This window comes from Seriola lalandi, unplaced genomic scaffold (genome assembly GCF_002814215.2).
Source record: "Seriola lalandi dorsalis isolate HSWRI2012SDOR001 ecotype SW California unplaced genomic scaffold, Sedor1 jcf7180002054517, whole genome shotgun sequence".
Classification (NCBI taxonomy): domain Eukaryota; kingdom Metazoa; phylum Chordata; class Actinopteri; order Carangiformes; family Carangidae; genus Seriola; species Seriola lalandi.
In genome coordinates this window covers 1,602,320-1,615,480 of record NW_019525070.1, presented here as the reverse complement: position 1 = coordinate 1,615,480, position 13,161 = coordinate 1,602,320, and the positions used below count along the sequence as shown (strand labels likewise).

The window sequence follows — 13,161 nt, the reverse complement described above, 5'->3', positions numbered from 1 at the left end:
GGGGGAGTCAACACAGAGGGAGGACAGAAGCTCCATGATTGCAGTAAGAACATCATGGCAGAGACATGTAGAGGAGGGATACACAGTGTACCATGTGTATTGTAAAGGCAACTATTTGATAAAATAATGTGACCAGACACAAAAGTGGTTGGACTGCCAACACTTTTTTCTATTTTTCTGGTACAAATTACTGTTAAATATGTTCCTTTACTTATTGTGAATAAAGGAACATACCAGTTGAGTCTGAGTCTGAGTACGCTGTTGAAAGTGGTGTTTTTATAACATGAGTTTATTCAGTTGTAGAGGATATTTGAATGAGACGTATAAAAACAACTTTATTGTCTTCTCATACTGACATAGTTGCTTTCCCATTTACACACAAAGGGACATTTCATTTTGGTAGCAATGATGAACTTGTTTTCAAAGTTATTTACTGTTTACGCAGGTTAACCGTTTTGAGTGATTGATAGACTTCTAACCAACGAAGGGTTGTGCTCCAGAGTAGTAGTAGTATTGCAGACTGCTCTCATTGTTTTGAGAAATACAACAGTGTTTTAGAAAATGTGCATAAGCAATTGAGAAAAATGTAACTTACAGTACAGCACTGAGATTTTTCCTAAAGTTAATTGTAAGTTAAAAATGATGCCCTGAGGTTTATTCAGCACAATCCATTGTCAACATGTTTGAATGTGGGTAGGTTTGTGTGTCCTGTTCAGTATTATTTGAATGGTCACAGGGAATATTTTGATTAACATGAAATGTTTGATCATCCAAACATCTAAATTACTGACAGGTAATTTCAACAAATGCCCATAAAACTTAACATGCTTGAGAGTGCATGATATAATTCGTTTCTGTTTTTCAATTAAATCCCAACAAGACTCAAAATTGCCTTCCACACCAAGAGGATTCTCATTAAGTGAACACATGCGCATGTCAGGATTTCAAAAAGCCCTACGGCAACATGTATTCTGCATTATAAAAGCATCAATAACATCATTGCTTCTTCTGCTGTTTTATAACTTTTGTGCTGCAGTTATACTTATATAATGATTTCAACAGGTGTTACCTGTAAAGGCCACTTTTCCCAGCAGGTCCTGAATCTGTGGTGCAATGCCCAGTTTATACAAGTACAAGCTGAAATAAAACATATGGGGATAAGGTTTATACAAATAAAAAGGAAGCAGTAAAAAGCTTGAAACATTCTGCAGCTCAACAGTCTGATATCATGAAACTGAAACTCTAGATTTGTTTTTTTCCCCTCCAGATTGTGAGTGTTCCTGATGGCTACCCCCCCTGTAGTGTCACATTTATACCACAGGGGGGAAGTGTTGACCCAGATTAGAATGAGTGGCCAGCAAACAGCAGGCTCAGTCCACCACTGAACAACAAATTCAACAAGCAGGTGGCTGGAAACTTCATCAAACTTTCATCTTCCCGCAGGTACCTGATAAGTGGTAATGAATTATAGATATTTAAGGCAGGTCTGGCATCAGCACTGCTCTCAAAGGAGCAGTTACCAAAGCTGGTTATCCTACCCTTTGGTCACAGTGTGTGTGTAAACATGAAATGCACTCTGTCCTTGGAACACAGGGGGCTTTATACAGCTATCTAAACTCTGCTTATACAAAGGGTAATGTTTTAACATGCAGGCAGCTGATTCAGTCTGAGATACAAACACAATAACAGCTGACTGGGGTTAATGAAGGTGGCCCATTACAAGCCACAGGGGTTACAGACAATCAGCTGACTAGCTTGGAGCAACTAGCTCTCTACAGACTCTGGACCCCCCTTGTTTTACATGTTTTCCTCTTAATTCTAAACAACAAATTAAGCCCTATGTCTCGACCTCATGCCAGAAGTGTTTTAAAATGCACTCGTAAGCTACAGTCTTTCCCTATTATTTTGTGTTCCCTTTCAATTTTCCAAACACACCGAGTGTGACGGAGCATCCGCCGATTTGCCTCCATGTCTGCATGTGTTTGTACCCAGGGAAGCAGAGTATTCACTAGGTCTTGCGGGACTTAAGCTGGATTCGCAGGAAGGAAGAGCACGTGTGTGCATAAGGAGGGAAGGAAACCAATTCTCCCAGGACCTGAACAAAACCCTACATCAGAGAAAACAATCCAAGTAGCTCACACAACCACTCCCTAAATCTGTGTTTGGCTCAGTGGACGGGTCAGATAGATAAAACTGACTCTTGCACCAATGACCTAAAGTTAAACTGTTCAAGCCACCCATGTTATAATAAGACCACCAGCTCTATTAAAAAAAAAAACACTAAACCAGAAACTGTGACAAAAAATCTACACCTAGCACTGAGACAGTAAGTAAAGAGTTGAACAATGAAACCCCACATTTGATTTGCCAGAAAGCCCTTGGTGACATGCTGTAAAGAGGTTTATATACGCAGTGTGCTTGGAGCTGTTATGCTCTTCAAAGTGTCAAAACAAACTCAAATGAGAAACACTGAAAAATCTGAATGTAATTCCTACTTTGCCAATAATTGTTTGAGCAAACAGGCACTTGAGGTCCTGAAAGCATGAGCACTTGCAGAACATTGCATGAATAGCTGCCTATAGCTAAATGCACAGTGCTGTACAACATAACCTTGACCTTTTTAACACAAATCATAACGGATCTGTATTTTTCCTCACTGCCTTACATAAGTAGGAATAACATTTTCCAGTTCCTGTTTCATATCACTTACTAAGCACTGGTTCTCCTCTTGACATATAAATTAAAGGTTGAACTTAAATGGACACATAAAGAGGCCATGCATTAACCCCAGAGAGTAATAAAATATCTTGGTGTAGGCAGTTTCATACATTTGTCATTCTACATATGAGCTGTCCTCAAATGATGTGACTTAAATACTCTCTGCTCTGCGCATGCAAAATAACCACTACATGCCAAAGTCAAGCGTCAAAGCGTTTGACACTGTCTGCCATAACTGTTGAGTGAAAGGAAATGAATCTAAATTTGACAGTGTGTAACCTGTCAGTGACAGGAGTATGAGCAGACTACTGCTGCACACATGAATAAGTCAACATTTACAGACAAATGCAATGCCTGCTGAATGTAATCCGCCTAACAGCTCATGATTTTATTCTAGCTACCAGACACCAGCCCTTGGTCCTAAGGTCATCTATAACAATAGCAGTTTAGTCTACTGGCTTTCAGTCCTTTCAGTCCAAGCAAAGTCACACTCAATAGTCAGGTGTGGCACCTTCGGGGACAAGCAACTGGTTACCCTGCCGTTGCGCAAACAAAGGATTTTAGAGATGGGTGGCCAATTTTGCTGTCAGAAGAGAGAAATGCATGAAGACAGTAAAGTGAAAAATCACCATGTTTCTGGAATCCTTTTAGCCTTACCTCAGTGCGTGTATGCAGTACACCACCTTGGGCATGTTTTTGCGATCATACACATCTGTCGTTTCAGGATAGAATATCTGAAAGTAGAAACCACAGGAGTTATTAGTCACTCTTCTTCTATTAGTGTCTTGACACTCTTTATTCTGCTGCAACTGAACAGGATCCAGCAGTAATGCAATAAATACTAACAAGCTCATAATTGTATGTATAAATGTCAATACAAGAGATGAATCAACACCAATCTCGAACATTGTTTTCTAAAAGACTGAGGGTTACAAACTACACCATGCTTTATTGGACTGGCTTATATTTTACAGGTTTAATGTTTATGCTGGTGCTCTCCCCCTTTTATCACTACTCATGATACATATTCAGTTGTCCTAGTTTTTTTTCCCATACAGATCTCTCACAGATATTTACGTAATGTCTAAAACTTTGGCTAACCTTTACTTACAAATATATGACATCTTACATATATTCAGTTTAATGTTATCTCATACCTCACATGGTTTTGCTCAAAAACAGAGAATGATGCAACACAAAAAGCCTATGTGATTGTCATTGGATTGATTCAGCCTAAAGATAGCGTTGAAATTCGTTCTACAACTCTCGGAGGACAGATGACACCCTGTCCTAGTTTTGGAGCCTTCTCGATAGATGGATTCTGCTTTTTCTTAGTTGTAGCTACAAATTCTGAGTTCTTAGATAGTTTCTAATATGAGTATGTACGAAGCCCATGTACACACCAAAAAGCAAGTGCCTCCCAATCCCATAGGTTATGGTGCAAAGCATCACTTAAAGGGAATCTCAGTGGATGATATGTGTATCTTTCATATGATGTACATGGGTTTGTAAGACTGCTAATACACCGCTGAAGTGGTGAAACAAAAGAAATGAATACATCATCTTACATAAAGCTTTACATACCAAAAGAAAAAAAACTTTGTCCAAAGCTTGACAAATAAAATCTGCAGAAAATAAACAACCTCAAACTAACAAGTCTTAGTAAGTGTCCATTTCTAAAAACAAGTCAAGTCTTTTGTAATCGTGAATGATTAATTAGTACTGCTGACATCACATGCTGCTGTGTTGATGAGAGCATTATTCCATGGTAAGTCCTGTCCTTGTATTTCAGATTGTTCGAGTTCAACGTATGGGTTGCGCCATCTTCAACCGTGTGTTACAGGGATGCAGACAGGATATTTTTTTAACTTAGCAAACCGCCGCACAAAATATCAACTGTTTATGACTTCATCTGCAAATGGGATACTGCCTGTAACAAAAGCTGCCATCTCTTAAAGGTGTGATGACTTTAAAAGCAGGCTCAAATGGGTCTGTACACTGTACATTTTTGTACGCATGTTTGTTAAACAGGGAGTGCGTGTGTTTCATAGATGGCTGTGTAAGCCCCTTACCTTGGGGAGGCCCACTGACTCCATAGCTCTGAGCCACTGCACTGTGTTGTCGGTGTGTCTGAAGTGCAGCCCTGTGCTCTAGAGATGGAAATAGTTGTGCAGACAGAAATGTAGCCACATATTTATGAGGAATTGCAAAGAAATGATTCAAAACCTTTCCACTGCACTAAATGAAAAACCTAAAAACTATAATGCACCAGTGCTGCTGCATTACAGAAAAACAAACTTATCATCAAGTAAATTTTTAAAAAATCAATTAAAACACACACAAAATCTGAGCTGGCCCTCAGATACCTAAAATCATCATACTGGATTATAGCATTGATTGTCTGAAAAGGTTTGTTTAAAATTTATCAAGGGAAAAAAAAAAAAATCAAGCTGAAAGTCAAGCCAAAAATCTCACTCAGCTATTTTTGTAGTTTACTCTATTAGCACAGCTGCATGTTTCAGTGAGGCCCTAACACTCGCCTGCCACGTTTCTCCCTTTCCTGTGTGGCCATTTAAACTGTCAGGAAGTGCCTGAAAGAACTGAGAACAGTCATCCTGCCTGCTATGATGTAAGCTGGTGAAGAATGCAAATATAGTACAACTATGACCCTACCTAAAGAGGGAAGACGGAAACAGTTTAAAGGCAAAAGAAAGGAGATTTACCTTATAACGGGTCTGATCTCTGTCATAGATCCTTTTCTCTGACACCATTTTGGGGGCAAAAAAATTGCCAAGTTTGCCAAGGTAGACGCCATTCCTCAGTCCCTCTTCCAATTCTGTGGTAGGGGGCAAGTCCTCCTCTAGGCAGGCCTCCATCCACCTGAAAGTACATAAATATTGACCTCAGATCAGGCATAGGATTTTCTAATATTCATCACTAGCAAATAAATAAATAAATGAATAATTAAAGTCTAAGCGAGGATCTTCATGGCTTAATGTAAAAGCTTAAAATTGGACAACTATCTGAAATTATTGCTCGACTTGCTGAGGTGAATATAAATAAAAGATGAGAAAAATCTACTCTCATTAGGAAAGTACAGTTATTCGTCTGAGTAACTGGTACAACTTCCTGTGAAATCTCCAGAGCATTAAAATCCCACGCTCAATTTACTGACTTCTGTATAACAATTAAAACCATGTTATGGTTGCATTCAGAATATAAACAAACATCAGTCTAGTCTATTTACTCTGCCACCTGAGATCTTAGCAGAAGAAGAAGAAGTACAATATTCTTTCATTACGCACCAGTGTCGTCGGTGCTATAATTAACTGAAAGGTTTTTGGTTAAACAGAGCAACAAAGTAGTCTGTTGACCCGAGAGAACTGGGCATTGTTACAGGCAACACCCACACTGTGCCCAGCATGCTTTAGGAAGGGGGCTGTGGACAGATTTGCAGTCCAAGCTTTGGTAAGTCTTAGTCTTCCTTTTCATGTGGAAAATTTGAGGTTAAAGAGGTAAACAGTGAGCAAGATAATATGATACTACTTCAATTCATCTAGAGCATAAATTGATCACTGGCAAAGGTTCATCTCACAATAATTGTGTGATCATGAGTGAAAGTGAATCACTACATGAGGTGACCACGGAGACATTTGAAAAAGTAAAAACTAAATAGTGAATATTCAGTTTATGTTAAAACAATGCTGGCCATCTTTCAAACTGATGTCATTTCCCTCTGAAAGGTTGAATAGTCGCTTCAGAGCAGGAGTCTCTGACTCCCAGACTATTCCCAGAGATGTTAGGAAAAAGCCATTCCTAAGACCTGGTGAATGATTTGTGAGCACAGTGAATCATCATGGTCTGAAAATCTGTTACACATTATCTTACTGCCTGGAAGTGACACCATATTTATTACTATGGTTACACCTCCGTCCCGATGGTCCCACACTAAAAAAAACTAAAAAATTTGAAAGTTGTTACCCTGCTGCTCATCATCTTACAACTAAGTTTATCTTTTGCAAAATAAACTGTGTGCAGTGCTCAGTGATTTAGCTTGCTTATGTTTCATTTAAGAGTTTCATCATAGCAGCAACTCCTGTCTTCTTTCAGTCTTAAAGCAATAGAGCGTTCCCTCCTACATGCACATCCTCAGACACCTTGTTTGGGTTAATTATACAGATCCAGTCTGCCGAAATCTGTGTCAGCACATTAAGGACAACCACAACACACCATGTACAAACCCAGTGAGGTGTGTAGGTTTGGTACCTTGAGGAATAAGCATCTGTGTAACCATTTATTTCACCTGATGCTGTAGATTATGCAAGAAGAAGACCTCTGTCATACTACAGTGTTTTATAAGATGGAGAGCACAGACAGCCACTGCATTTGCTATGGTAAAGTATTTCAGGCGTGTTAATATTACGACATGTGAGATGAGCTAGCTCTTCCTGTAGAATAATTTGTGATACACCATTTCTCCCCACATGATGAATGCATTTTACAGTCAAAGCTCAGGTTCAGGGATCAAGGATCAAGAAATTATTACATGGCTCTTTATCAGAGATTGGAACCTGGTGGATGGATTTGTTAACAATAGTTAACAACAACAGTAATCTTTGGTCCATATGTGCATGGTTAGGATTACCAGGAACATACTCCCTTCCCAATGCTGATGACCAACACTGATGTTATGTAGGCATTTTTGGGCCTGGTATCAAGTAGTTGCTATTGTTACATCAATATAATGATGTGTCAGTCACCCTCAACAACCACACTACGTTGCCTGTGAGGGAAAACCCATTTGGCACTGAATGACTATGAAATGGATACAGACACACAGCGTTCTCTCTCTCTCTCTCTCTCTCTCTCTCTGCCAACCAAGCCAAAGTGGTGATACAAACCAAAATCCAGACAACTTACTGAATCATGTCATATCACAAGTGAAATGACACATTGCTGGGGATCAAATGCAGATGATTACTGATAGAAAAGAAATCTGATTTAAAAAATAAAATAAATAAATAAATTGTCGGCGGGAGCACGAAAACATAGTCAAAAGGAACATCCTGCATGGGTAACAAGAGCTCTCCGGTGAAACTTCACTTCCTGTACTTAAAACAATGTAGAGAGCATGTGTCTCCTGAAGCAGGACAGGCTAGTAACCTTGTTTACAACCCTCTAAAGCAGGCCTTCCTGTCATTGTCCACTCTGTGACCCATCGGGCTAAACAAGACACAGCTTTCTGGACTCTAGGACTTAAGTCTGTCACATCCCAACACAATATTAGTGAACTACACTCTTTTGCTTTGAGCTGCAGTATTTCTGTCTAAACTGAGAGCCTTCTTGCGTCATTTAGCTTAGTCATGCTGGTCATGAGTTTGAGTGTGTGCGCATAGAGTGCCTAAAAAATTGGATATTATCATTCACTGAAAAAACATGCTCTACATAGCCTTAGAGTGGACCTGTATCAAAGCAAAACTGAAAAAGCTACAAATGTAAACCATCAACTGTTTAAGGGTTCAAGGGTACAAAGTCTTGTTGCCGAAACCTCTGTGTGTGTGTGTGTGTGTGTGTGTGTGTGTGTGTGTGTGTGTGTGTGTGTGTGTGTGTGTGTGTGAGGGTGTGTCTATCAACTGACAAAAACACCAACAAAGTTAAAAATGTAGGGGACTTTGAACAGGAGAGCATGTGGGTAATCTACTGTATAAAGATTTCTGGTTCATATGTGCCATATAGCAGCAGCAAATCAGCCAGTAAGAATGACTTTGAATCGACTTTATGTCATCTGGCTGTAGCAGTAAAGTGACGATTTTTCTCTCTCAGTCCGTCTTGTCACTGGCACATGCTGTCAGCGAGGACAATATCACTGGACCTGCTGGTCTGTGCCACACCACTTCAGTGTGTTGGGCAAGGTTCCAGTTTTTGACAGATGACTTAGTTCACAAGGGACCACAACGTAACTGGCCTGAGCTTTATATTGTTGATTGAGATCAAATTAAAAAAAAAAAAAAAAAAAAAAAAGATCAATTTGTTCCAACTGTTTGTCCCTTGTCGCAGAGAACATTTAGACAAAACAGGTCACAGTAGGAAAAGCAGAGGTGTAAATAATAAAATGAATCATGGCTAAATTTCTGGTATTGTACAGTCCGGCTCACTCACAGATTGCAGATCAGCGTGGGGTGTCCTTAATCATGTCAGATTTTTGGAAAACTGTATACATGACATCTTCAAGTTAAACAAAGAATGATCAAAGAATCATCTTGCCATGTAGAATATCAGAAAATCCAACTTTCCCATATAACTTTATTAGTAATTTCAGTGGTGTTTTTCTAATTACTACAAATTCCAGATAAAGATTTAAAAAGGCCGGCATGTGCTTATTTACCACTTATTACCTAAATAATTTCTTCAAAGATCATACCCCAGGTGTGCTCAAAGAGCTGCTTCCTCATGGTTGCCCTTGTTTTAGTGACTGCTGACTCCTGACCCCAGAGAGCGGCGCCTAATCCCAAACTCTCTGTGTCTGACGGCTTCCTTAGAGGTCTGTCTTAATCCTAATCTCATTTGACACCTTTCCCAGAATAGAGGCTCCATTGCACAATTAACAGGAGTGAGCGAAAACTCAGTAGCACTGGGAAGGAATAACAGAAAGCTAGGAAGTGAATGTGTGGGAAATGTGTGTGAAAGTAAAATAGTGGTCAGTCTGAGGTTAAGTGTTACTAAAGTATCTGTTCCCTATATTGTCTCTGTGTAGCTCACAATAAAAAAAAAAAAAAAAAGTGTCATCATCTAGGTGTTGCCCGATTATGATGAATGACTGAATCCTTGCTTAGTCTAGCCTACCTGCCCTTGTGGACCCTTATTATCCTGTGACATAAGCAGATAATGTAGGTTATTCAAACAGTTTTTACTGAGTCAAAGTGCAAGTTTAGTCGTCAAACTGTAATCTGTGAGGAAATGCTGATATATATGAAGCTGTGCACACTCAGAGTGGCACAAGCTGAAGATTGTTGAATCACCACTATGCTACAGCATGCTACAATGGATTTAAGGATAAATAATCCATTTTGGGAATATTCCCTTTCTGACACGGTGGAGTTGTCACAAAATCACTGTGTTAAAAGAGGCGTGATCACACTTTCTTTTGCTTCCTGTTTCAGATAGATGCCCTTGCGAAGAAGACAGGAAGTGGTTTAGTTTTAGTTTTTACTCAGGCACCTCACAAGAAAAAAAGAGTCTTCATCAGATTTAGGTTGTCTTCAAAACAACTTACTTTTGAAAAAAAAAAAAAAAAAAAAAAAAATTCCTGAGAAATCAGAGTGAGCTACCAGGAACAAAAGTATTAAACCTACTGAGAAAATTGTCAACAAACTGTGTAGAGTTTTAGTTGTTTTATTTGATTATATCAGCAATCACAGATGTTAAGGGTGTGGTGGAAAGAGAGCTAGTCGTTCCACTAAGTCAGCACCTCCCCTGTTTTCATCACGCATGTTGTCGTGCATGTTTACAGCTCCATGTCATCTCATTACAGCTCCATGCTACTGCAAACATTATTTAATCATACACCGCTTTGTTCCTTTTATCTAACATATCCCCCTCAATTTCTTCCCATCACTTAATTTCTCAACCACTCCCTGCCGTTTTAAATATTTGCACAACAATGTTGATTAAACACAAACTTGTAATAAAAAACTGTTACAACGGCCGACTCAGGTACACACCCATTGTTATTCCTATGAGCTCTTAGATATGACAAAGCAAACGACCTAAAGGAAAGTGATTGGCTTGAGTCAGCATGTGCCATTAAGCTCCTCTTATCTTCAAGGTTTTTCCCTTCACTCCTCCCTCCCGCCCTCTGTCAGCTCCTCTTGTCGCCTCCCGCCTTACCGTTTGGCTTCCTCAAGGTGACACAGATACTCATAGGCGATATTCTGTCGTCTCCTCTCATCCATCTCCTCTGCTGACAACCTCTCATCATCCTGAATGGCTGAAAAAAACAACAACAAAAAAACATTTTATTAATAAATATTATATTATTACAATAAATTTAGGACTGGGTGATACATTTGAAACAAATACCATCAATTAAATATATTTTCACAATGTAAACAAAAATAACATAAAATGATTGAGCTAAAAACATGACCATGAAACATGACAGGAATGTTTGGAAATGACATGAAATGGTGCTGGTACTCTATAGCAGTTTTGTCTTATCAAAAAATGCACACAGCTACCAAAAACACGTAGAATAAGGGGATATTTACCACTAAGGGCAGTTTATTTTCATTTTTAGGAGCTTAATGATACCCCTCTGAAACTGTACTACACTGCATGCTCCACTGAGCCCCTTTATGACTGATGTGACTTCTGCTGAGAGTTGACCTTTACCTGCAGCTTAGTGAGATCTCCTCCCCCCCAACACTTCTTACCCCACCCTAATCCAATCAAATCTCTTTATTTCTGGCTGAGTGAAGAGACGGTCTCAGGCCCGGGAGCTCAGTTTAAGAACAGTGCTTTCTCCAACTGGACCAAGGACCCTGTCCTGAGTCTGACTATATACTAGCACCTCAAGTCTTTATATGGCATAGCTTGTTTTTTCTTGGGGTGTAGGATCTCAAGTAAACACACACCAATTTATCTTTTGTCCACGTGTGACATGAATATTACCGCCTCTAGTGATGCCAAGTTAAACTGGTTGAACCTGTTGATTGATCAGTTTAAACGGTATACTCCCAGTACCCAGGAGGAGGGGGAAAAAAATTACTCTAGCTTTTGAGAGTGCCGTCTACCATGGGCAGTTAAAACTACCCTCCATAAATGAAGCCAATTCAGCTGTTTAGTATATTAAAATTCATCAAAGTTGTAGATCTGTAATTCTGTACTGTCTACTTCAATCACTTAGTGCTGTAATGTCTGTTGTAGCATTTTATGTCTGCAAATTGTATATTGTATTTGGAACTGCAACACTGAATCCAAAACTATTTTCCCAGTGGGATGTTGAAGTATATTCTATTCATTCAAACCTCTATGGGGCTTTAAACCTCTCAAGCACTCTCCGGTACATTCTGCCTGTTCAACAGCCACCTGCATAGACATCCGTTCACTAGGTCTCAATAGAGACTTGACATAGATCCAGTTGGCAGTTAATTATTTAGCTAAAACTAATGCAGCCTAATGCAACAGTCCTTCAATAAATCCTCCTTCACGAAGGTTTTAATGTTCAGTTTTTATTGTAATTGTTTTAGAGTGGTGTTGGTTCAACTCTATTATCGTTTTGGAAGATGTGGTGCTGCTGAACTGCAATGCATTAGGTGTTTCTGTTACTTAGCCTACTCTCAAATGGGATGGACAGAGTAGTAGAAACACGTGTCCATATAACACAATACAGTTCAACAGCACCAAAAAACCGCAGCCTCCAAAATAACCTCAAAGTTCAATCAACACCACTTTCATGAAGGGACGACTCATTACAGGTGTGTTGTATTAGACTGCATTCGTTTTAGTTGGGTGTTCCTAATAAACTGCCAAACGACTGTATAATACATGTGAAGAGAGAAACGGACCAAACATTTGCATATACACTCACTGAACATTTTATTAGGAACACCTGTGCTCCTGCTTATTCATGCAATTATTCAAACAGCCAATCACGTGGCAGCAGTGAAATGTATAAAATCATGCAGATACAGGTCAAAAGCTTAAGTTGTTGTTCACATCAAATGATCATCATCAGAATCTGGAAACAGGTGACCTCAGTGGCTTTGACTGTGGCATGATTGCTAGTGCCAGATGGGCTGGTTTAGGTATTTCTGAAACTCCTGATCTCCTAGGATTTGCACACAACAAACATCCAATGATCGGCACATGTTGTTGATGGCAGAGGTTAGAGGAGAACGGCCTGTTAACTCAGATAACTACTCTTTACAACTTTGGAGAGCAGAAAAGCAACTCAGAGTGCACAACACGTCCAACCTTGAGGTGGAAGGGGTACAACAGTCAGGTTCCTCTCCTGTCAGCCAAGAACAGACACCTGAGGTAACAGTGTACACAGGTTCATCGAGACTACAATAGCCTGGTCTGATGAATCTGGATTTCTGCTGAGGCACACAGTTGGTAGGGTCAGAATTCGGAGTCAACAACATGAATACATGGACCCAACCTGCCTTGTGTCAACAGTCCAGGCTGGTGATGGTGGTGTAATGGTCTGGGGAAAGTTTCCTGGACATGCTTTGGGCCCATTAATAGAAATCAATCATGGTTTGAATGCTGACCATGTGCATCCCTTTATGGCAACAATTTACCATCTTCTAACGGATACTTCCAGTATTGATGCAACATGTCACAAGAAGTCGTCTCAAACTGGTTTCATAAACACGACAATGAGTTCAGTGTACTTCACTGGCCTCCCCGGTCACCAGATCTGAATCCAGTAGAACACCT

General features: G+C 39.7%; 1 protein-coding gene across 3 annotated transcripts in view; it reads right to left on the bottom strand.

The window, feature by feature from the left end:
• The window catches only part of iqgap2 (IQ motif containing GTPase activating protein 2), a 35,239-nt gene that overhangs the window by 20,263 nt on the left and 1,815 nt on the right, over positions 1-13,161 (bottom strand). For all 3 annotated transcript variants that reach the window (XM_087175902.1, XM_023413534.2, XM_023413532.2), the window contains 5 exons: positions 10,606-10,705; positions 5,442-5,598; positions 4,791-4,868; positions 3,376-3,452; positions 1,070-1,137 (listed from right to left, as the gene is read on the bottom strand). In XM_087175902.1, the coding sequence (XP_087032028.1) occupies positions 1,070-1,137; positions 3,376-3,452; positions 4,791-4,868; positions 5,442-5,598; positions 10,606-10,705 (480 nt within the window). The remainder of the gene's footprint in view (positions 1-1,069; positions 1,138-3,375; positions 3,453-4,790; positions 4,869-5,441; positions 5,599-10,605; positions 10,706-13,161) is intronic.